Source organism: Triturus cristatus, chromosome 11, assembly GCF_964204655.1.
Source record: "Triturus cristatus chromosome 11, aTriCri1.1, whole genome shotgun sequence".
In the NCBI taxonomy this organism is placed as follows: domain Eukaryota; kingdom Metazoa; phylum Chordata; class Amphibia; order Caudata; family Salamandridae; genus Triturus; species Triturus cristatus.
In genome coordinates this window covers 1,121,588,315-1,121,611,069 of record NC_140594.1, presented here as the reverse complement: position 1 = coordinate 1,121,611,069, position 22,755 = coordinate 1,121,588,315, and the positions used below count along the sequence as shown (strand labels likewise).

The 22,755-nt window shown below is 43.2% G+C and overlaps 1 protein-coding gene across 2 annotated transcripts in view; it reads left to right on the top strand.

The window, feature by feature from the left end:
- Positions 1–22,755, top strand: part of LOC146786159 (acetylcholine receptor subunit delta-like) — a 146,628-nt gene that overhangs the window by 28,736 nt on the left and 95,137 nt on the right. For both annotated transcript variants that reach the window (XM_085635683.1, XM_085635682.1), the window contains exons 2-3: positions 10,433–10,578; positions 16,877–16,921. In XM_085635683.1, coding sequence (XP_085491809.1) covers positions 10,433–10,578; positions 16,877–16,921 — 191 coding nt within the window. The remainder of the gene's footprint in view (positions 1–10,432; positions 10,579–16,876; positions 16,922–22,755) is intronic.

The following is a 22,755-nucleotide window of genomic DNA, read 5'->3' as shown; positions in this document are numbered from 1 at the left end:
TTCGAGGCAATCGAATGCCAGGGATCCGCAGCCGGTTGCCGAACATTCCATCATCCCTCCAGGAGTTGTGATAGGGGTGATTCAACCACACACGTTCCTCAGGGGGGTCCAGAAGGGGACCCATACCTTCATGTGGCGGAGGTGGCTTCGCAGTCACAAGGAGTGGCAGATGAAGGACGGGATTCCGGTGAAAGGACGATGTATGTTGTTACCCACGCCTAGGCTTTGAAAACAGGCCTTCACCTGGTGCCACGTGTCTCCCTGTGCCGGCCATCTGGGTGTCGAAAAGACGGTAGCGAGCCTAGGACGGCAGTTCTGGTGGCCTGCCATGAGAACAGACGTCCGGAATTGGTGTTCATCATGTACCGTTTGCGCATCCATGAAATCGAACCACAGAAGATCGCAAGGACTCCTCCAACCCCTTCCTACACCGACCAAACCCTGGGAAAACATATCCTTAGACTTCATTGTCGGGCTACCAAAGGATCAAGGAAAGACGGCCATACTGGTGGTGGTGGACTATCTCACGAAGATGGGGCACTTCCTCGCTTGCAAACAGGTACCTTCGGCAGGAGAGCTGGCGTCGTTGTTATTGAAGAATGTAGTGAGACTACATGGCCTACCCAACGTGATCGTGTCGGACAGGGGGTCTCAGTTCACGTCGCACTTCTGGAAAACTTGGTGTTCGGCGTTACACGTCAAGTCTGCCATGTCCACGAGTTATCACCCGCAGACGGACGGCCAGACGGAGCGCCTGAACCAGTCGCTCAAACAATATCTACGTTGTTTTGTAGAGCAAGGGAAGGATGAGTGGGTGGACCTACTTTGGATCTCGGAAATCGCGTACAACAACGCCACACATTGTTCCACCAAGGCCTCCCCTTTTTATAGTAACTACGGCCATCATCCCCGGTTCTTGCCGTTTCTGCACCCGGTCAGGGAAGACAGATTGCCGACAACAGCCAAGAGGGTGGCCCGCATCAAGGAGGCCTTGATGAGTTCTCGAGTTGCCCTGGGGGGGGCTAAGGCCACGTATAAAGCCTTTTCTGATAGGAGGAGAAGGCCTGGACCGGTCTACAAACCTGGAGATTACGTCTGGGTCTCTACTCGGCACATGAGATTCAAGAAAAGTAGCGTGTTCCATCCCCGCTTCATGGGCCCATATAGGATCCTTCGATGCATCAGCCCGGTGAATGTGAAAGTGTGCCTGCCCCAGTCCCTGCGGATCCATCCCGTGTTCCACGTTTCTCTCTTGAAACCCGCGAACGCGGTGAGGCCTCGTACGCCGGTGTCGGTGACTGTGGATTCGGAGGTGGAGTACGAGGTGGCTGGTATCTTGGATTCCAAGTGGCGCAGGGGCAAACTATGGTATCTGGTGGCATGGAAGGGGTACGGACCCGAGGAGCAGTCATGGGAACCTGCGGCGGGGGTTCACGCTCCTCGTCTGGTATCGTCGTTCCATCGTCGATATCCTTCCTGTGCTGGTCCTGATGGGGGGGCGCTGATGGGAGGGGGATGTACTGTCAGGAATCCCCTCCCGCACATGGATTCCCTCCCACAATGCCACTTCCGTGAACCTGGTGCGCATGGAGGAGAGCGGACTACAACTCCCAGAATGCCCTCCGGCAACAATTGCCTTATGCCACTCAAGAGTTCTGGTTACATAACACCAAGGGAAACACCTAGTTTTCATGTTATGCAACTCAAGAGTTCTGGTTACATAACACCAAGGGTAACGCCTAGTTTTCATGTTATGCAACTCAAGAGTTCTGGTTGCATAACACCAAGGGGAACGCCTAGTTTTCATGTTATGCAACTCAAGAGTCATGGTTATACAACGCCGAGAGTACTACTTAAGGAGAAGATCACTGGGACTCGGCGTCGGATATTCTGATCTTTGCCGGAGTACCTGGTTGAGGTACACGGACCCGTTGGTGAGTTGAGCGGCGGAAGGAACATTCTAAGGAGCGGAGGAGAGGTGCTGGCGTGTGCTTCCTGCCCTTGTCCTGTCCCGTTCTGAGAGCCGTATTCAACGTCATTGGGCACAAGTCCCGTTGGTAGAGCCGAAGCTCCCAACGGCCTGACAATTTCGAGAAAACGAGGTTGGTGCGAGCCGAAGCTCCCAACCCTCGTTCCTTGGGTAAACACACGCTTAGAGCTAAGACGCTATCCCGGAGGTGTTTCCGCGTCTTAGCCATCGACACTCGTAGGAGAACTGGGATAGGTGGAGCGGCTGCTTCCCTCCATTCTCTGCGCCACCTTGGGTATCATCACTTAAACCCGGATACAAGAGACGCACACTAGGAGGTGTTCCCAGCGTCTTTGTGTTGTGGCAGTTCTCTGGGGGATACTGGTAGAGCGGCTGTTCCCAGGTGGTAGAGAGCCCGGCCGGGTAACTCCCACGTGCCCCCCGTAGATTCCACAAGCTTGGAACTACCCTTCACAGCGGTCGAGTGGCATTGACGGCCACTGCTTAGCACTGTGCCCTCCGTTGGAGCATACCGGGTCCGGTGTGCATGCGGAGGACGGTTAGACGAGCTGTGAATGGGTATCGTACTTTAACTGGTGATTCCAGTACCTGTATTCTTTGTTGTCTGTAGTTGTTTATCTGTTTATTAAATCATCCTTAAACCTCCATTTCTCTGGTCCGTCGTCTGTTTGTCCCAACCCCGAGAAAGCCAGGACGTTACATACTGATAAAAAACCAATGAAATTCCCCCGTTATAGTTAGTGCAGGCAACTATAACTCACGCGACCGCAATCCTCTGCTGATGCTAATACTGTATTTAGACACTTATTTGCCCATGTCTTCTTCCATTAAATTTTAGCTATACATATATTACAAATATTTTTTTTTCATAAAGACACATATGTCATCAGCAGAGGATTGTGGTTGCGTGAGTTATAGTTGCCTGCACTAACTATAACGGGGGAATTTCATTGGTTTTTTATCAGTAAAATGTCCAGCTAACTATAACATGTGTGAAACCTATGGTTTTTTCAGTGAATTTGCAAGGTTTTTTAAATGCTAATTCCTAACTATAACGTGTGTGAAACCTATGGTTTTTTCAGTGAATTTGTACGGTTTTTTAAATGCTAAGTTACTTTACGCCATTCGTGGCGTGCGCGCCCACTTAACGCAGTTCGTTCCGTGCGCGCACGGTGCGCTTCGCGCACCGCGCGCCCACTTTACGCAGTTAGTGCCGTGGATGGGCCATGTACGCACGATGCGCTTCATGGAGGACATATTATGCGCTTCGCTGTGAAAGGTAAGCTGTTACATTTTCTACAACAGAAATTTGCACACGGGGTGGCGCCCACTTAACGCAGTTCGTTCCGTGCGCGCACGGTACGCTTCGCGCACCGTGCACGCACAGTGACCAAGCGGTGCACTTCGCGCACCGCGCGCCCACTTTACGCAGTTAGTGCCATGGATGTGCCATGTAAGCGCGATGCGCTTCGCCCACCGTGCGCACATGCAGGACATATTATGCGCTTCGCTGTGAAATGTAATGTTTTACAATTTCTTCTGAAAAGATATGCCGTGCACTAATAGTGCCCTGCGGGCACCATTTGCACACGGGGTGGGGAGATTGGGGATATTTTTTTTTTTTTTTTATTTTTTTTACCGTACGCGAATTTTTGACCTTGGGGTAATTGTGGGGACCCATTAGTCAAGGCTAGGTGGTAAAGAGCTGTCTAACCAGTCCCTTTACATGTTTTTTGCCTTTGTTTTTCCTCTCCGCTTAAGAGTGCGAGAGAGAAAATGGCGGCCGCCGCTTCCTGGTTTCGGACGATTCGAATGTTTACTAAGATCTAACAGCCAATCAGAATCGCGCTCGCGCACGAAACCGTACGCGTACGGTAAGCGCACCGTAAGCGCACCGTAAGCTGGCTCAGATATATATATTGATTTAAAGGCTATTTTCTCAGAATCTACTGAACAGATTTACACCAAACCTACAAAAGGCACTTCCTTGACCTGAGGACTACCTCTCTGCCAAATTTCAAGTAACTCTGTTCAGCCGTTCGGGCTGTAGCTGTGTCTAAAGGTCCTATGGAAAAATGCATGGGAAAAACGCGTTTTGGGACCCCCCTTTTTCTCAGCCCCCGCTTGACGAATCCCCCCGAGACTTTCAGGGAAGGAGCGGAGCGTAGCGCCCCACCTATTTTGAAAATTTCGCGAGGATTCGTCGACCGGCGCCAAAGTTATTCAAAATAGAATGTTGCGGTTTTCCTATGGAAACAGGGTCCTAACTATAACTACCTACTGGCGACCGCCAGTAGGTAATATATATATTACCTACTGGCGGTCGCCAGTAGGACATTTTCTCTCTCGCACTGAGAGTGATGATGAAAATACAAAGCAGAAAAACATGTAAAGGGGCTGTTTAGACAGCGCCCATACACATAGCAATGTTGAGGGAGTCCCCAAAGATCCCCCAAGGCCCAAAACGGAATTTTTATTTTTTCGCTAATTTCACCGATTACGCTTACCGTACGGTAAAAAAATAAAAAAATAAAAAAAATATCCACACTCTCCCCACCCCGTGTGCAAATGGTGTTCGAAGGACACCATTTGTGCGTGGCTTATAAGAGGTACGAAAATCTGAAATATAAAAAAAAAAAATATTAAAAAAAAAAATTATCCACACTCTCCCCACCCCGTGTGCACATGGTGCCCGAAGGGCACCATTTGTGCATGGCACATTTTTCTTAATGTGGGCACGCGTGCTCACTGTGCGCACACGGTGCGCGAAGCGCACCGTGCGCGCACGGAACGAACTGCGTTCAGTGGGCGCGCACGCCACGAATGGCGTAAAGTAACTTAGCATTTAAAAAACCGTACAAATTCACTGAAAAAACCATAGGTTTCACACACGTTATAGTTAGGAATTAGCATTTAAAAAACCTTGCAAATTCACTGAAAAAACCATAGGTTTCACACATGTTATAGTTAGCGGAAATTTTACTGATAAAAAACCAATGAAATTCCCCCGTTATAGTTAGTGCAGGCAACTATAACTCACGCGACCGCAATCTTCTGCTGATGACATATGTGTCTTTATGAAAAAAAATATTTGTAATATATGTATAGCTAAAAATGTATGGAAGAAGACATGGGCAAATAAGTGTCTAAATACAGTATTAGCATCAGCAGAGGATTGCGGTCGCGTGAGTTATAGTTGCCTGCACTAACTATAACGGGGGAATTTCATTGGTTTTTTATCAGTAAAATTTCCGCTAACTATAACATGTGTGAAACCTATGGTTTTTTCAGTGAATATATATATATTCACTGAAAAAAACCATAGGTTTCACACATGTTATAGTTAGTTGTACATTTCACTCGTAAAAAACCAATGAAATTCCACGTTATAGTTAGTGCAGGCAACTATAACTCACGCGACCGCAATCCTCTGCTGATGATGTCAGATATTACATCACTGATGACATATGTGTCTTTATGAAAAATAAATATTTGTAATATATGTATAGCTAAAGATACAGTATTAGCATTAACAGAGGATTGCGGTCGCGTGAGTTATAGTTGCCTGCACTAACTATAACGTGGAATTTCATTGGTTTTTTACGAGTGAAATGTACAGCTAACTATAACATGTGTGAAAGCTATGGTTTTTTCAGTGAATTTGCAAGGTTTTTTAAATGCTAATTCCTAACTATAACGTGTGTGAAACCTATGGTTTTTTCAGTGAATATATATATATATATATATATATATTCACTGAAAAAACCATAGGTTTCACACATGTTATAGTTAGGTGGACATTTCACTCATAAAAAAACCAATGAAATTCCACCGTTATAGTTAGTTCAGAAAACTATAACTCGCGCGCCCGCAATCCACTGCTCATGACATCACATATTACATCACTCATGACATGGTCAGTGGCATCACTCATGACATCACTGATGACATCATCCTTGTGATAGAGTTGCGGTCGCGCATGAATTTGTACGTTTTTTTAAATGCTAAGTTATGTATGTATTTTTATTTTGTTTTTAAAGTTATTTCACTGTGCGCACATGGTGCACGCACGGTGCGCTGCGTGCACCGTGCGCGCACCGTGCGCGCACCTTGGAATATATTTTTTTAAAAATTAAAATGTTTTTTCACCCTTCGGGGTCCTTTAGGGACCCCATGACAAAGGCTAGGGGGTCAGGAACTCTCTACTCTGCCCCCTTTTCACGTTCGCCACCTCTCTTTTTCACTCTTGCACCAAAAACAAACAAAATGGCGCCCGACACTTCCTGATTTCGACCGATTCGAACGTTGACTGACATGTAACAACCAATCAGAATTACGCTCGTGCACGTTAGGGTGCGCGCACGGTGCACGGCTATAGATATTTATATGCTTTTAAATGCTATTTTCTCAGGAAATACTAAACAGATTGACTCCATATATGCAAAAGGCACTTCCTTGACCTGAGGACTACCTCTTTGCCAAATTTCAAGTAATTCTGTTCAGCCGTTCGGGCTGTATCTTCGACTAAAGGTCCTATGGGAAAATGCATGGGGAAAACGCGTTTTGGGACCCCCCTTTTTTCTCGGCCCCCGCTTGAAGAATCACCCCGAGACTTTCAGGGTAGGAGCTGAGCGGAGCGCCCCATTAGTTTTGAAAGTTTCGCGAGGATTCGTCAACCGGCGCTAAAGTTATTCAAAATAGAATTTTCAGATTTCCAATGGAAGCACGATCCTAACTATAACTATCTACTGGCGACCGCCAGTAGATAATATATATATATATATATATACAAACTTTCAACACAGCAGCTGAACCAAAAAGGGGATGTTTTGTGAAGAATTCGTGGAGATTTGTCAAGTGGCAACAAAGTTATTGGCAAAACAAAAAACTTTGGTCCTAACTATAACTACCTACTCGCTATCGCCAGTAGGTAATAAATAAATGTGTGTGTGTGTGTGTGTGCATGTGTGCGTTTGTATGTGTGTGTGTGTATATAAAAAATTAAATGTGCAAATGTCGAATGAAATGGGTTCTTGACCTACTAAGTTCATAAAACTTAGCAAAGAATATTGTGGTTAGAAGGCAATGTAGATGAATGAGAAAAACAACATTCATATTTGATATTACATCATTGTGCTATTCAGTTGCAGAGAGACATTGACTTAAAGAACTACAAGATCATGTTTTCCCACAGGTGAGATTGCTTAGCACGTTAGCATGGATACTATTACTGAGACAACCATGAATGTGGCTGTGTGGAGGCACTATATCCTCCCTATAGGGAGAGCCAACCACAACTGAACAAGGCGGTTTGATCATACTTAGAAGGTGTTGGGAGCAGGGCCTGCCTTGTGCACAAACACTCAAGGAGGTCAAGCCCTGCTGGGCACAAACTTTGGCAATGCACAGTGAGTGTCGGCTGTGTCCTCGCCTTCGAGCAAGCCCAGCACCCATTATGCAGCAGCTGGCCTTTCAGGACCTAGGAATGAATAAAAACATGCCTCTTATTCAGTTGTGAGTCTGGTACTCAAAAGAATGCATTATTTATTAAGGTTTTTTTTAATTTTGAGTTGTTTTGTGTGTTTTATAAAAATGTGGTCCAACTATGGTGGCAAATAACCACTTATACACTTTAAACATATTTTTGTTGGTGGAATATTCGTGGTTGTCTTCCATCTTGTTGTTGTCAATCCTAGGGTTCAGCTCTCCGCTCCTCAAGTTTTGTTTTCAGTCAATGCAATATAAGGCAAATATCGTGATGTGTGGTTTGTTATGCAGTGTTTCTGACTTCTGTGCATCAGTTGGTTATAATTTGTTTTTGCTTATTCGCCCTGAAACTTCAAAACTCCCTTTCCATGCTTTGGCTTGAGGTGTTAAGTCATGATCGAACCTCTAAAGGACTATAGATTTCTCTCCTCCTGCTTAACTTCCCAGCACAGAGCTTGAAGATGATCCTCCACATGTTCAGATTTTGCTCTCCTGGGGGGTGTCTAGAAAACTTCCAAGTGATGGAATCCTTGAGGTGCTTCTCCAATTGCATGTTCTTCCCAGTACAAACCACTTCTACCTCTGGAGAAGCCTCTTTTGTTGCCCCAAGCGCATAAGGTCAGATGTGGCAGGCACTGCTCATGTTTTTGAAGGAGCACTGATTGTCTTTGTGAACTTCAAAGGCGTCCTGTTTGCCACAAAATGGCGGATGTGCCTCTGGTTGCTTTGGAACAGGCACTTTTTGATGTGATAGAAAGATATATGAAGTTTCAGCTAATGAAAACCTCAGAATGCTCATGGCAAAAAGCCAGCAGACTTTGGGGCTTATATACAAGCCCCTTGTGCTGCAAGTGTGCCACTTTTAGTAACGTACCAGTGGCGCAAGGGGATTGTAAATATAAGCCCCATTGGGGCATATTTACAAGCCCCTATCGCCACCACAACGTAACTTTTCTGCACGTTGTGGTGGCGGCAATAGGGGCTTTGCCTTATTTACAAGACAGCGTTAAGCCACTTAGCGTGGCTTAGCGCTGCCTTGTAAATAAGGCTCCCTTTCACGCTATACTTAGCATGAAAGGGGAAGGCAATGGGTGTTGCGGTGGGCATTCGACCGCAACACCCTTTGATTTTGACGCTGCCCCATATTTACAAGGGTGGCGTAAATATGGGGCACCGCCAAATTTAAAACCAGGGAAAACCTGGTCTTACCCTGGAGCAACAAGGAGAAATGTTTAATATCTCGTTGTTTTTGCTGTTTCCATGTGTGCTGTGTTGTGCAGCACACATGGAAACAGCAAAACGCCAGTGATTGCTTATGTGTAGGACGGTGTCCCTTCCTCCACATAAACAATCATTTAAAAAAATGCCGTTTTGTGACTTTTATGTATGCTGCATTGAGCAGCACACTTTGAAGTTACATAATGCCATTTAAAACATTTTTATATGCCGGAAGGGAATCCTTCCTGCACATAAACAATCAGTCCCCTCAACGCAGGCACCCTTGCAGTATAGTTCAAGGGTGTGTGTGTTGGCACTAGGCCGCTAAATTTAGCGCCAGCGCAGGGAGAAACGCAGGGCTGCACCATATTCTTGTAAATATGGTGCAGCCCTGCGTTTCTAGAGTGACGGACCGCTTTGTTAGCCTTCTTGACTTAACGTCACGCTTCTCCACTTTCCTTGTACATATGCCCTTTTGTTTCAAACCCACAAACTGTAGAGGAAGTCCCGACCTCTTTGCTTGGCATGCTGGGTTAGTAGATTCAGGTATGAGTACACAGACCCAGAGCTTTTTTCAAAAGTTTGAGTTCACTGTAAAAGACCCGCAAAACACAATGGAAAAAAAATAATTATGATTTAATGTATTTTATATATTAAACAACCCTAAAGTTCTCTGTTTTTTGCAAATTTTAAATCGAGCCTGTGGACTCACAACGTGAAATTGACACCTGGTTACTATGGAAATCTTTGGTGATTTCGAAAAGGGAAACAACTAATAGTGCCCAAATTGTTTAAATATATTTAACCAATTATTTTTCAGGAAAACTAACTAGTCTCAGGATGGCACATAGCCCCAAAACCTTTTTAGCCCTGTATTTGGTGGCACTGGATAGAGTACCAGTGACTCCTATTGCCTTGACTTAATCATGGCACCACCATGGAGAAATGGTCTGCGGCATAGATACCATTTGAAGTGCTAAGTCTAGAAATGTCACTTCCGGCTTCTTGCGGGTCAGCAGTAGGTGGTAAAGAGGCTAATGAAGGCATACTGCAATAACAGCTAAGATAAGAGTGGACAATCAAGGAAGATACAGCTATTGGTGGTTTTATAGATGCCTTACTGGTGCCCTGCACAAGTTGCAGTTACTAGGTCTGTGTATCGATTAGGATGAAAGGATAAAAGTGATTATTTTGCCATCCCTATCTGGAAAAGGCAAGTGGGCAAATGTACATGAAACTTTCCTTATTGAGGGGTCTACAGACATATCTCAATTTATTAATGAATCATGCAGTCACACTCTAATATATGTTATTTACATCTAGCCACCTGTTCATATAAATTATTTTGCTAATTGCTGGAATGGTTTATCCAAACGTGAGAAGTGTGCTGGACCAGTCAGCAAGACAGTGAAACAATTGTACATAGGATTCATAAATTACCAGATCTAGGACTAACACAAAATTAATTATTTTTATTAGTATTAATATTATTATTAGCTTTATTATTAGTATTTGAATTAGTATTATTGGTGCCTTCTGTCTAGTTTGCATATTGTCAATAATGCAATAATGTATTTTCCTAATGTTTATGTTATTTACTGAGATTTCCTTCAGAAAAGTATTAAACACCTATTTCTTGTTGTACTTGAACTGCTTTCCCTGCCTTTTTTGATGTCTCTATGTGACTGTCCACCACATCTAGAGCTCCACCGATGTAACTGTTGTTTTACGTTGCAGGTCTTTCTGGTCGGAGCGAGGAAGAGACCCTCCTCCATTACCTCATGGTTGATAAAGGTTATAACAAGGAGATTCGGCCAGTGAAAAACAAGGATGACACCGTGGAGGTCGCCCTTGAACTCACTCTCTCCAACCTCATTTCTCTTGTGAGTCACTCCTGCAGTAGTGGCTGCTCTTCATAAAAAAGTGGTGGGGTGGGGGGTGTTTAAGTGTGGGGGTAAATAACACAAAAACAAAGCACTTACCTGCCTCTGCCGACTGCCGTGTCGGGGTTCTTCTGCTCCGGTCCCGACTCCGACTCGCCACAGGATGGTGCACACTGCACAGGATCCTAGACTCCAATCAAGACATTGCTCTCATGCTGGTAATACAGCATGACAGCAGCACCATGATTGGCCTGTGCGGGCTGGTTTGATTCTCACTCAGGTCCTAGGAGCCTGTGCCTCTACTCCACTGTGCGGCACTGCTCGAGGGTGGAGAGAGATGTAAGTGCACATGACGGTTTGGTCGGCCGTAGACTGCCAGCCAAACCTTCATGCACACTTACTGTGCTCAATACTCCTCCCCTGCTGTCATCATTGCTCCGCCCTGCCCAAGCTTGGCTGGCTCTAGATGGAAAGAAAAATAAAATGATAATAAAATGGTTTTATTAATAATTTTATTATTCCCATTTCCATCAGCTGGCTCTCAGCAGGAGGGCGATGCTCCTCTGCCATAGCGGAGGAGCCGCCATTGCTCCTCTGTATATGTAGGCAGAACCATGCTTGTTAGCTGTGTTTGAGACAGTGCTTAATTTGAGGGAGTGGCACCCCCCCACCACTCATTTTTGGGGACTAGCTCTTCTTTTTCTGCAAAGTCTTTCATTCAGAATAAGAGAGAAAAAAATAATACAAAGGAGCAGCTAGAGAAGTCAGAAAAACAGTGGCAAACAGAAAAACGAAGGATGAAAAAGAACTTGCAAGAGTGAATTAAAGGGGCAGAGAGTATCTGATGTTTTACAAAAGACTCATGAGGTGGAATCAAGACTAGCAGCTTTGGTATTCAGCACCTCTCTCCCTCGTCTCACTGTTGTAGCTCTCGCCACAGGCTTCTGGCCAAAACTTTGGGCCACTACGCCTGTTCTGTTGGAAATTAAGCACTGGTTTGAGGTGCGTGCTCCTAGGATTCAAATAACTAGGCACCAGGAGTTTGCACCTCTTCAGTGAATCCATAAGTACTTACCCTTGAGAAGCTATAGTTTGCCATCTCTCTTACACGCAAGTGTCGATTCAAAGCATTGCCCCAAAGTTAAGTGACTGTCTGAGGAGTTTTATCGCAATTTCAATGCCTACAAACAAATCTCATTGCTGAAAAGGGTGTATATTTGATATTTATATATTTAAATGTACTCCATTGCTTGGTTTTACTCATGAGAATGTGTCACTCGAAGTGCCACACATTTGGCTGTGGAATATCACTCATAGGCATGCTGAAACAATGGAAGTTTCACACTCGACAACTTAGCAGCTATGAGAAAAAACTCATGTAAACAAAGAAGACTGTTCTCCCCTCTTCTCAAACACATACATTCCAAACATAGAAGCTGGTGTGCCCATATCAGTCATGTAAGCTTTTGTCAACGCTATGTGGTAATGAAAATATTTCAGACTGGTGTTGGTGGTTTTCCAAGAAGACATTCTGTTCATTAATAGTTGAAGGCCCACTAAAAATGAACCTTGAAGAGAATAAATGGAAGAGCTGCTATTCCAAGCTGACCACTCTGAACACTCACATGTTGGTACTTTATTGTTTGATTAATTAAATCATTACAATCCACGTAAAAAAGACAAAACTTAAAAACATTAGAACATATTTTTCACTAAGCACCTCCCATCATTCTAAATAAAAATGAGGCAATAAAATTATTAATATAAAAGTTTTCTTCTAGGACAGGATAACCTTCACTTAAATACAACCCCAGGGCGGCATAGTATCAATAAATACAGTTAATAAAAATAAAGGTTACTTCTAAAAGCAACAGGTAGGCCACCAAACTTGAGAAAGAGCATCGTAGCGCAAAAGGGAAGAAACATGATCGTGGGCTAAAAAGGAGTCAGAGAGTGTTAAACACCTGGCAGACTTGGAGACGTATAATCCAACAATTCAGCCATAATTTGCTGAATATATTACCTGAGTCAAGTTTAGTCTGATCCGTGTTATGGTCTCCCACATTTAATGTAAAATTCAGAGTAACAACAGTCAATAGTCAATCACAAGTCGTTGATGCCGCGTCCTTTCCTCAGCCGTACAGCTTCAAAAAAAAACACGGGCCTTTTAACAAGATTCTGCTGTTGTCAAGGGGGCACATGTGTCTTAATAAGAAACATTTTTTTTTTTTTTTTTTTTAAATATGGATTCTGGTACCATGTTGTAAGACTGGGGCAGGGTACACCGGTTTTACTGGAGAGCAGCTTCAAAGATGTACCATTGTTACGGCCAACTGTGTTTGTTTCATAGTTTTGACACAGGGCCTGGGATTTCTGATTAAGCCTGCGATATGCAAGATGGATAAAGAGTGTAAGGCTAATGTTTAAAGCTGTGTTCTCCGGGTTCAATGCCGCGATAATACCCTGCCTACAAGACCGGACTCCCAATCCGTTCCACTCAGGCCTCCGTTTTGATCTGCGCAAGGACAGCAATGCTGGGCAGAGGCATACAACCTGCTCCAAAGACTCAACCGATTTCCCGCAACCCCTGCACAGAAGGTCATCTGATGGGCACCACCAATGGGGTAGATGTTTCAAAAAGTGCCACTCCGCCAGTCTAAGTGTCATGAACCTCTGTTTTAAATGCAGGGGGTATGTACAGGCCAGGTGTTTATAATGATTGAAGTGGTGCACACAGGCTACTTTCCTACAGAGTCTTGACTGTGACTGTGAGAAGCCAATGTAGATAGTGGCACATTGCAGTGGCTTCCTGTTCCTACTTCTATCTCGCTTTGAATGTATTAAACATTTGTTTCTGACAGACATTACATCCCCCATCCTTTCTTGCTTGCTCTTCTACTCTTGTTCTCTCAATTTCTCTAGCAATAAAACAGCAAATTCCAACATACATTTTTCCAACAAAGAAGTTACCACTGTCATGCTGTATCTTGGTGGTAATTTCCTGCACTGGAGAATCCTATTGTAGAAGTTTCACATATAGACCTCTATGCCTGTTTGTAGCTCATTAGGCAAAAGGTTTCTAAACTAGATCTGCCATAATACTAAGATTACTCAAGAAAAACTTCCCAAGGCAGTAAGGAAGATCACTGTTTAGGTCAGGGTGTATATGCGATCCCTCTTCTGATTTGTAGCTGGAGTCAGATAATGGATGTTTTAGTCATAATACCTTTCTTCCTTGGAATTTACATGGATCCAGATTGCTGATCTGTTGCAAGGTCATGAATATTATTTGAATTAATCAGCTCTTAATTTGAGCCAGTGGTTTCCGGAGCTCGGCACCGACACCTACTTGTCAACACCGGCGCTTGTGACAGTCTGCCACAAGGTGGTGCTGTGTAGCTAATTTGGAGGTGACCACAACAACAGTTAATTATCAGTTCAATAAACATGAAAAATGACTAATATCTGCCGCCCAAGCCTTTCTCATAGCTTTGGGGGCTGGAATAATCCAAATTATCACACTTGTAGGAGTGTGATGGTTAGTAGTTGTGTTGTTACTATAATTGGCAGCATAGCAAGGGCAATGTGTGGTAAAAGCTGCAATGGCCTCCTGACGAGAGCCCCAGCACATCTCTTTTTTTTTTTTTTTGCAAATTAAGCACTGGTATTAATATCTGAATTCATGGGCACTTGAATAACTATTTTGATTTGCGAGCGAGTTTTCGTTCATCAAAATTTTAAGTTTCAAATTTGATTTGTATAACCTGTGCACTTTACGGGAAACTCTGCATTTTCAGAGTTTTGCAGCTCAGAATGAGAGACAACATGCAAAAACACTGCATTAGTCCACATTTTGAGGTGTCGACCTTACAATGAAAATAGATAGCACTACACCCGGTGGTATCCACTGGTAAAACCACCCCAAAAACCATGACCCTAGGAATGAGGCCCTTGGTTTACCTCTGTGGCAGGGGAAACAGCCACTACAATGCGGGCATCACATCGCGATGCCCTTACAATGCAGTTGTTACATCGACTGCGTTGTTACCACGCACTGCCATTACTACGCAAGTCATTACATCGACTTGCAGTAGGTGGCGTGCTAACATTAGAAATAGTATTGTTCACTATTCCAAAACCTTCCCTACTGTTACGTAGGCTGGAGTTGGAATAGCAAATTATATATTTCTAATGTCAGCAGGCCATCTACTGCAAGTCGATGTAATGACTTGCGTAGTAATGGCTTTTCGTGGTAACAACACGTTTGTTGTAACGACCTCATTGTTATGGCACGCATTGTGATGACTGGCGTTGTTACGAGTCATATTCCTGTGGCAGGGTGTGCTGTTGCCTTAATCACATAAATCATCTTAATAAAATCATAATGCTATATATGACTGTTTGAGTTGTCACATGAAAAAGTATTCATCTTTTAAAGTATAACTGTCTGTTGTATGGTATTAAAATTACAGTTTACAGCTGTATCTTTAATACCAATTCAAACAATTAATCAATCTTAATAATTTCATTAATTAAAACCATTACATTAAGTCAAAATAATTTACAAGTAATCTCTTTAAAGAAAAAATATGATAATTTAAACTAATTGTGGAATAACTCCTTTCCTTAGTCCATGATCTAACTAATTAAAATGTATGCAATTTAAAATTTAGGCACAGTGCAAACCAAAAACATGGATTTTCTCAAATGATTTCTATATTTTATCCTGATAGCAAGTGCACAGCTGTGTCTTTTGACAAATTGTTTCTTTCACATATCAGGGCTACATCTTCCGTGAGATCTTGGTGCATCAATATTCAGTCTGGAGTCTGTAATCCCCCCTTTAGAATCTCTTCCATGGTAAAAATCACAGTGTTGGAATAAGAAGCTAGACTGCAGGTGGCGAGCTTACAGATTTCAAACTAATGACAGGATCTTTGCCAAAGACCAAATAGTACAAGTCTTCACAAGGCATGCCCATCACACCTTTAAGGATGCAAAGCAATCTTTTACTTACATTTTTCCTACACTGATTGCTTTTCATCCATCAACTTCAGTAGCCAAGCTACTTTCAAGGGTTCATGACATTAGTATGCAAGGAGCTCAGGGGGAGCATTACACATACTGTGCACAGTCCCACTTTGCACTTCTGTTCACCCTTACGTGTGCATACCAGGTGCAGACTAGGAGACTGTGCATATTACAGCAAATGCGCTGTTCTCAGTGCAGACATGAACCCATTAGCCAAAGATGAACCGGCTGTTTCAAGTTACCGGTCTGCCTTGCACTGGAGATGGCGACCAGGGCTTCTTTTATACAAGGATGCAGAGATACCCCTGTACTCAGATACACAGAGTGACTGCTCCCGCCTGCAGGCAGAGGCCTAGAGAACCTAGGACACCCTACCTTCCATTGAAATGGGCACTCACAGGGGCGCACTGATTGCATGCTATTTTTTTGGTGCACAGTCAGTGGCCTCTTTGCCTCTGCACGCACATCTGTAACATGGCGCAGACTCAAAGGATTTAGTCATTTGCAAGGGATACCGCCCCCTACAAGTAAGGTCATAGAACCTTGGGGTCGCACTGACGCCATCCCTATTATACAAAGGGCTCAGCAAGCATCTGCAGCCCTTTCCGTAGGGCAATAGGACCACAGTGGTACAAAAAGATGGCATAACCACTCATTGCATGCTTGGGCACTGTGTATAATACGCTGTGAGGTGGTCAAGGTATACCTGTTTAGATGTCAAAGTAAGTTCTGTAGCTCAGTCAAGCGAAGGACCTTCTTCCAAGCTGTCTTCTTCAGCCATTTCTATTGGACAAGTATCTCACTTAAGTAGAAAGTGTTTTGCTTTAATGATGGCTTAGACCTTCAGTACTGCTCAATAGGGTTTGCATCAGCAGTAGCACATATGTGGTCCTAATGTTACATGCACAAGGAGCGCCTGCTTAAAGTAAGCCAAGAGGTGGTCCCACAGCCATGTGTTTTTATCCACGTTGACACACTATACAAAGGCTAATACACAATGGTTATAAGACCTTCACCCTAAAATCTCATGAAGGCCTGCCAACAACAAAAATGGCCACCACTTGGCAAAGAGATATAAGAAATTCAAAGGGTGAGTGGTGCCAATCAATGAGGGGCTTCAAGAGGCCATATCATATGTCACTCTTCAGGCTAACATACCTTTATTCGAAACATATGTGAGCGGAAAACAAGTCTACATTCTGAATGTGTTTCTATACCTTAAAGGATAATCTGTAGTAATTGTATGCTTTGATTTACTCTCTTACAGAAAGAGGCCGATGAGACGCTTACATCAAATGTGTGGCTGAAGCACGTAAGGCATATGTACTTTTATTGTTATTAGTAGTAGTGGTAGTAGAAGAAGTAGTAGTAATTCTACTACCAATTGTAATTGGAGAGGGAGTAGTAGATTTATCACTCCTGTCATTATTATTGTTATTATCATTATTATCAATATTATTATTAGTAGTAATACTACTACTACCTCTTGTAGTACGAGAGGTAGTAGTAGAATTGTCGCTCTTGCTATTGCTATTATTAATATTGTCACTAATATTATTGTTTTTGTTGTTGTTTTGTTGCTGCCAGTTATTATTATGATTATGAACATTGCCTTGCAATACTAATGAGGAAGTTCAATTTATTTAAAATCAGACTGCTGCACAATATGAAAATGCTGCATTTTGATTGTCTCCATGCCGGGCAATATCTACTATTGAGACTGATATCTAGAAGCTGCGCTATGCCTAGTTGCAGTCACAAGTATAAGTATAAGTATAAAGAAGCTTATTAAGCGCTCGAATGCCATCGGCGTCTTGGTGCTAGAGTGTGTAAAGTCAAAGGGAAGAGGAACAGGTTGCTACTGATTGTTAAACAACTGAAACTTCAGGGCCTTCCTAAATGAGGGAAAATTCTGTTGAAGTCGCATACCCACTGGTAACTTATTCCATAGTTTAATTGCACAGCTGGCAAATGAGCGACCGCCCCATCTTGCCAGTCTGTATCTGGGGGTGCACATGAGGCCATAGCTGGCCGAGCGCAGGTCATGTGAGGGAGTGTAGGGCCTAAACTTATCCCTCCCATCAGTTGCACCCCCACCAAACCGTGCCCTGTGCACCAGACAGAGCGCCTTAAACTCAATTCTCTGCTCGACCGGAAGCCAGTGAAGTGACCTTCTTCCCTTGGAAGTGGGATGGCCTCTAGGTAAATTTAAAATAACACGAACAGCAGCGTTTTGCAGTGACTGGATCTTGCAGACCTGGTGCTTGTCAATACCCAGAAACATAGCATTGCAATAGTCCAATCTGGACATAAAGAGAGCAGCCATTACCGTCTTCTGCAGCGCCTGAGTAATGAAAGGAAAGATTTTTTGCAGCGTTTTGAGCAAAAGAAAACAGAAAGAGGTTAGACTGTTGACCTGGGCTGACATGTTCAACTTATCGTCAAAAATCACCCCGAGGTTCCTTACCTTAGTAACTGGTTGAGGACACTGCCCGGCCTCAGGTGGCCACCACAGAGTACTCCACAGAGGGGAGCCCCTACCAAATTCCATATTCCTACACAACCTACATATTCCAGCAAATTGTGTCTATACAGCCTGTGTGTGAACATCACATAGTTTGAATAAAGAACTAGAGCGCTAACCTAGTTCATAGAGTGGCAGCATTGGGAGTTATGATGGGAAAGAGCACAAGACCCCGTCACCTTCTCTGTGCCAGAGTGAATGTATACCTAAAAACGGTTCTCACCTGCACAAGTTCAAGTTTTAGAGCTACAAGAAACCATAAAAACATTATTTATCCATCAGTGGTATAGTTATATACTTAAAGTATTTTCAGCCTGCGAAAATGGTTTTAAAGTGACCAGTCCATCAGAGTTTTTATCCAGTTTTGAAATATTTGCTTGATTGTTCGTGTAAATCAGGTTGTGTTTTTGAGAACTTTTTTTGAATTAACTTTTTTTCAATTGATATAGCAATATTTCCCATTTCTGGATAGACCATTATGCAGTTGGATTAATGGTATTAGATAAAACGAAAAAAAAATCTTGAAGGAAGAAGAAACGCCCTCTCGCGGAGGTAAACACACATTCATTTATTGCATATATGTATCTAACCATACAGATAATCAGCATTGTACATTCTTGAGAGCACTGAAACATGCACAGTACCCTACATAAATATGAATAGACAGGGTGGATAGTCTCATCCTTTGCTCTACAAACTAGAGAATTATTCATAATGGATGCTGCAGCTCAATTTTAACTCCCCAGCTTTACGTCTACTTTTCTCCTACGCCCAATGGTGTAATTGTACTAACTTTAAAATACATTTTAAATACAAAGGGACACATTACTTTCTAGTATATATAGCCTGAAAAACTTACATTGAAGTGGAGTTAATGTTAACGAATATGCTATGTGTATAACACAGTGGCAATCAGCATGGTGTAGTTATAGTTAGGTCAGAGTTTCCATAAGAAGAACATTTTTGGTTTTCCTAACTTTTGGCGCCATTTGATGAATGTGCCAAAACTTTTACACACAAAAGTTCATCCACCTCAGCACCTACATGGAAAGTTTCGCGGTGATCCATCAATCAGTGGGTAAGAGAAAGGTGGACTCCCAAAATGTTGTGTTCCCTTGTTAATTCCTATAGGAAACTCTGCTCTCTGACACAGAAAAAATGGTTCAACAGAATTACATCAGAACTTATTAGAAAGTTCACATTTTACTCAAAAAGCATGCTCTTTGAGATTTGGTGCAAATCTGTTCACCCATCTATGAGAAATTGGCATTTAAGAGGTGGGCATGAAGGGGTATAAATATCAGGTCGTCCTGTGGTACAAAAACTAAAAAAATAATAGGACCTTCTTCTTGGTCAAAGGTGCTTTTTTTCCAACTCTGGAGAACATACTGTACATGTCATTACAGAGTGTGGGGACTCGGTCTCTGCGTCCTGAATATTTTTCCAAAGAAGGACATAAGAGAGCAGCTTGGGGACATACCGACCCTTAGGCACTTGTGGGTAGAGGGCTCTGATGGACCTGCCTATCACACAGAGGTTAAAACAATAATTAGGCTGAGGGTAATGGAGTACTCCCTCATGGCCCAGCGAGATCCTCCTGTGAGGTATTACAGCTTCAGCTCCATGGTACCTGGCACCGTGCAAGATTCTTCAAGGAAGCTTGCATGGTACTGCAGGACCATGAGATGGAAGCTTGCATGGTGCTCCTGCAGTACTTGAAAAACATATATTTTTTAAAATGGAGGTTGGGTACCTGGGGGGTTTGGCACGTGCAGGGGCTTGGGTGCAGCGTCTTGCCAGAGGATGGTGGTTGTGTGCAGTGAGAGGGAGGGTTGGCTGCCCAAAGCTGGGTTGAGTGCAAGGTCTGGCCAGAGGCCAAACCTCCACTGCACCTGGATTTGTCCAACAATGGTTTGACTGCCACGGCGGCATGGGGAGCAGTGGGATTGGCTTTCCATGCCGGAGGTGGATTCAGGGCCTGTCCTGTGGACAATCACTCTCTGTGCATGGCTGAAGTCTATGTGCAACAGGGATGGACAGCAGTAGTTGGGTCTGGCCTACTACTCTCATGCTGACACAAACCCTCACATCCCTTCTGGTATCCTGTGCAGAGTCTGCTTCCCCTGCCTCTTCTTCTTTCCATTCCTTACATTACTCTGCGTCTTCTTCTCACCTTGGGCTCATTGCCACTGGCCCTCTTTGCTGTACTCAGGAATACAGAAGCAATGCACCATATGTCCTGGATAAGATGGTGACAAAAGCTAAAATAGGATTTGTTAGCAAAGCCAGAACTAGTGACTTTACAAAGTTTGATAAATGAATGTCCTCACAGTACATACAGTTTAGGGGTGGGCATAACTGGTATAGTTCTCTAATTACTACAAAATTACTTGTAAATATGCGTAATTGTGTAAGAAGCGTAATCTAGCATTTAGCAATATTTTTGGGCAGAGGATTAATTTTGCACTAAGAAAATAGCACTAAATGTTGCAGGACAAAAATAGCTGCAGCCCACAGCAGCTTGTGCAATCTTAGTTTATTGTTCTTGGGCTCCTGCTATAGGAATTTTGCCCCAAAATGCTCTAAATTTCTCAAGCTGGCATAATCACGTATTTTTGCTAATAGTGCATCACAAGAGTATTGTGTAATTACTGAAATTATTCCAATTACTCCAGTGTAATTAAAATTTCGGCCAGGCTACACAGTTTCCTGGTTTTTTGTATTGTTTTTCAAAACAGTCACAGAGAAGGGATACTACATGTCAATCAGAAGTTCAAGGTTCCATGAAACTCAGAACTGGTAACACAAGGACATCAGGAGAGCACACTTTCCTCAAAAAAACAGAAGAGAAAGAGAGCAGTCGGTAGCAGTGCATTCTTCCTCCAATCTTTCCCTCCCACTCCCACACATGGCCATCAAAAGGGGAGAGAGGCAAGAGATCTTTATTCTTGACCCTGCACTTTTTGGTTCCCACTCTCCTGTTACAACGTTTTTTAAACAATAAAAAAGAAAGCTTGGCCTGTGCCTTCTTTATGCAGCTAACATGCAAAATCTCTAGGTGGCTCCTTTCCTACCCTGTCTTCTATATTATGAGCTGCTCCATGGATCAGCCAAACCCTGTGAACGTTTTGGATCCTGGCCACACAAATGCTTGTGAGATGTCTGCATCCTCCCAGCACACAGATCGAGGTACCACTTGGACATCAGCAGTGTTAGTGGAGAATCCTACATAAAATGAATACAAACTCAGTCACCATATATGGTGAAAGAGAATGTTTATTATAATATGTGTAGCACAGGGATTGTCAGCCAGCAGCCAAGTGCCCGAAAAGAACTTTAACACAATCTCTTATTGTCTAAAACCACAAAAAGGCGTTGCAGTACCTGTCCAATAAAATCACAAGAATAAGACAGTTTCTCAGAAATGATGGACTGAAGTGCCACATGCCCATCAACGGACTCTGCAGGCTACATAATTATTGAACACCAGGCCAATCAAGAGGGGCCAGCAGTGTGTGATACCTGCATGGTGTAAGATGGTGGGGTTCTTGCTACCCACGAGTTCTTTGATTGTGAAAGTTGGGACTTTCCACATTAATGCAATACACTAGAAACTGTAACTGTTGTCTGTAATATCTGTAATATTTGTCCAGTCATGGACACATAAGCTTTGCCACTTCTAAATATGGTGTGGCCAAGAGCCTGTTGCTAAGCTAGCATTATGTGCCTTGTGGATGGTGTCCTTGAGCAAGCCTTGCATTGCGATACCAGCTTACTTACAGTAGAAGTAGATCAGTTTACCCAGGGTCATTCCTCTTCTGCACATGTTCTACAGGCTGTATATAGTCATTGAGTATCACAGAGCCGGTCTGGTTGTTGGCATTAGGGAGCAGAAGGAAAATGGCCACATACTAATCTGTATCCTTTTGCTAGACTTACTAGTTAGTGCAAAAACTTGTGCCTCAGATATTAATATTTTCTGTAGGAGCAAAAGTGTTGAGAACAGTAGTGCAGGACTGGGCAGTAACAGAACAATAGTAGTAACATTTTGCTTGAGAACAGCTTCATGCCACATTTCTGACATTTCTAATCAAAGTTAATAAACACATTTGGGTGTGCATGGTAACAAATAAAGTTCAAGAAAACAGTTAAAGAAATAAAATATAAACTGTAGTCCTGTAATGGAGTGCAAGCTTTTCTAACTGTCATGTATGGGTGTCATATGTAGAGATGGCTGCATCAAAATTACTACTCTTTTGACTGCAGCAAAGTTATAGGTGTCGGTGAGCAGAGTGCCGCTGCTCTGAAGAACCAGGTGGTATCTCCTCAAGCGACTTGCAAAAAGGGATTTGTTTTGTATGTCTTGGTCCAAATTCGGACGCCCAGTTTTTCAGTTATTTTTAGTTTCATCCCCACCAAAAATAAAAGTTACAAAACAATTAAAATAAAAAAAATGGTTCCTTTAAGAACCACTTTTATTCATTTAAAAATAGAAAAAAACATATGTTGTTTGTCATATCTGTCCCTAACAGTGAAAGTGCATTTCTGTGCACCTGGGCCAAGATGTAGTTATATTAGATTTGCCAAAAGGGATCATAATATTGGCACCAGCATTTTGCTAA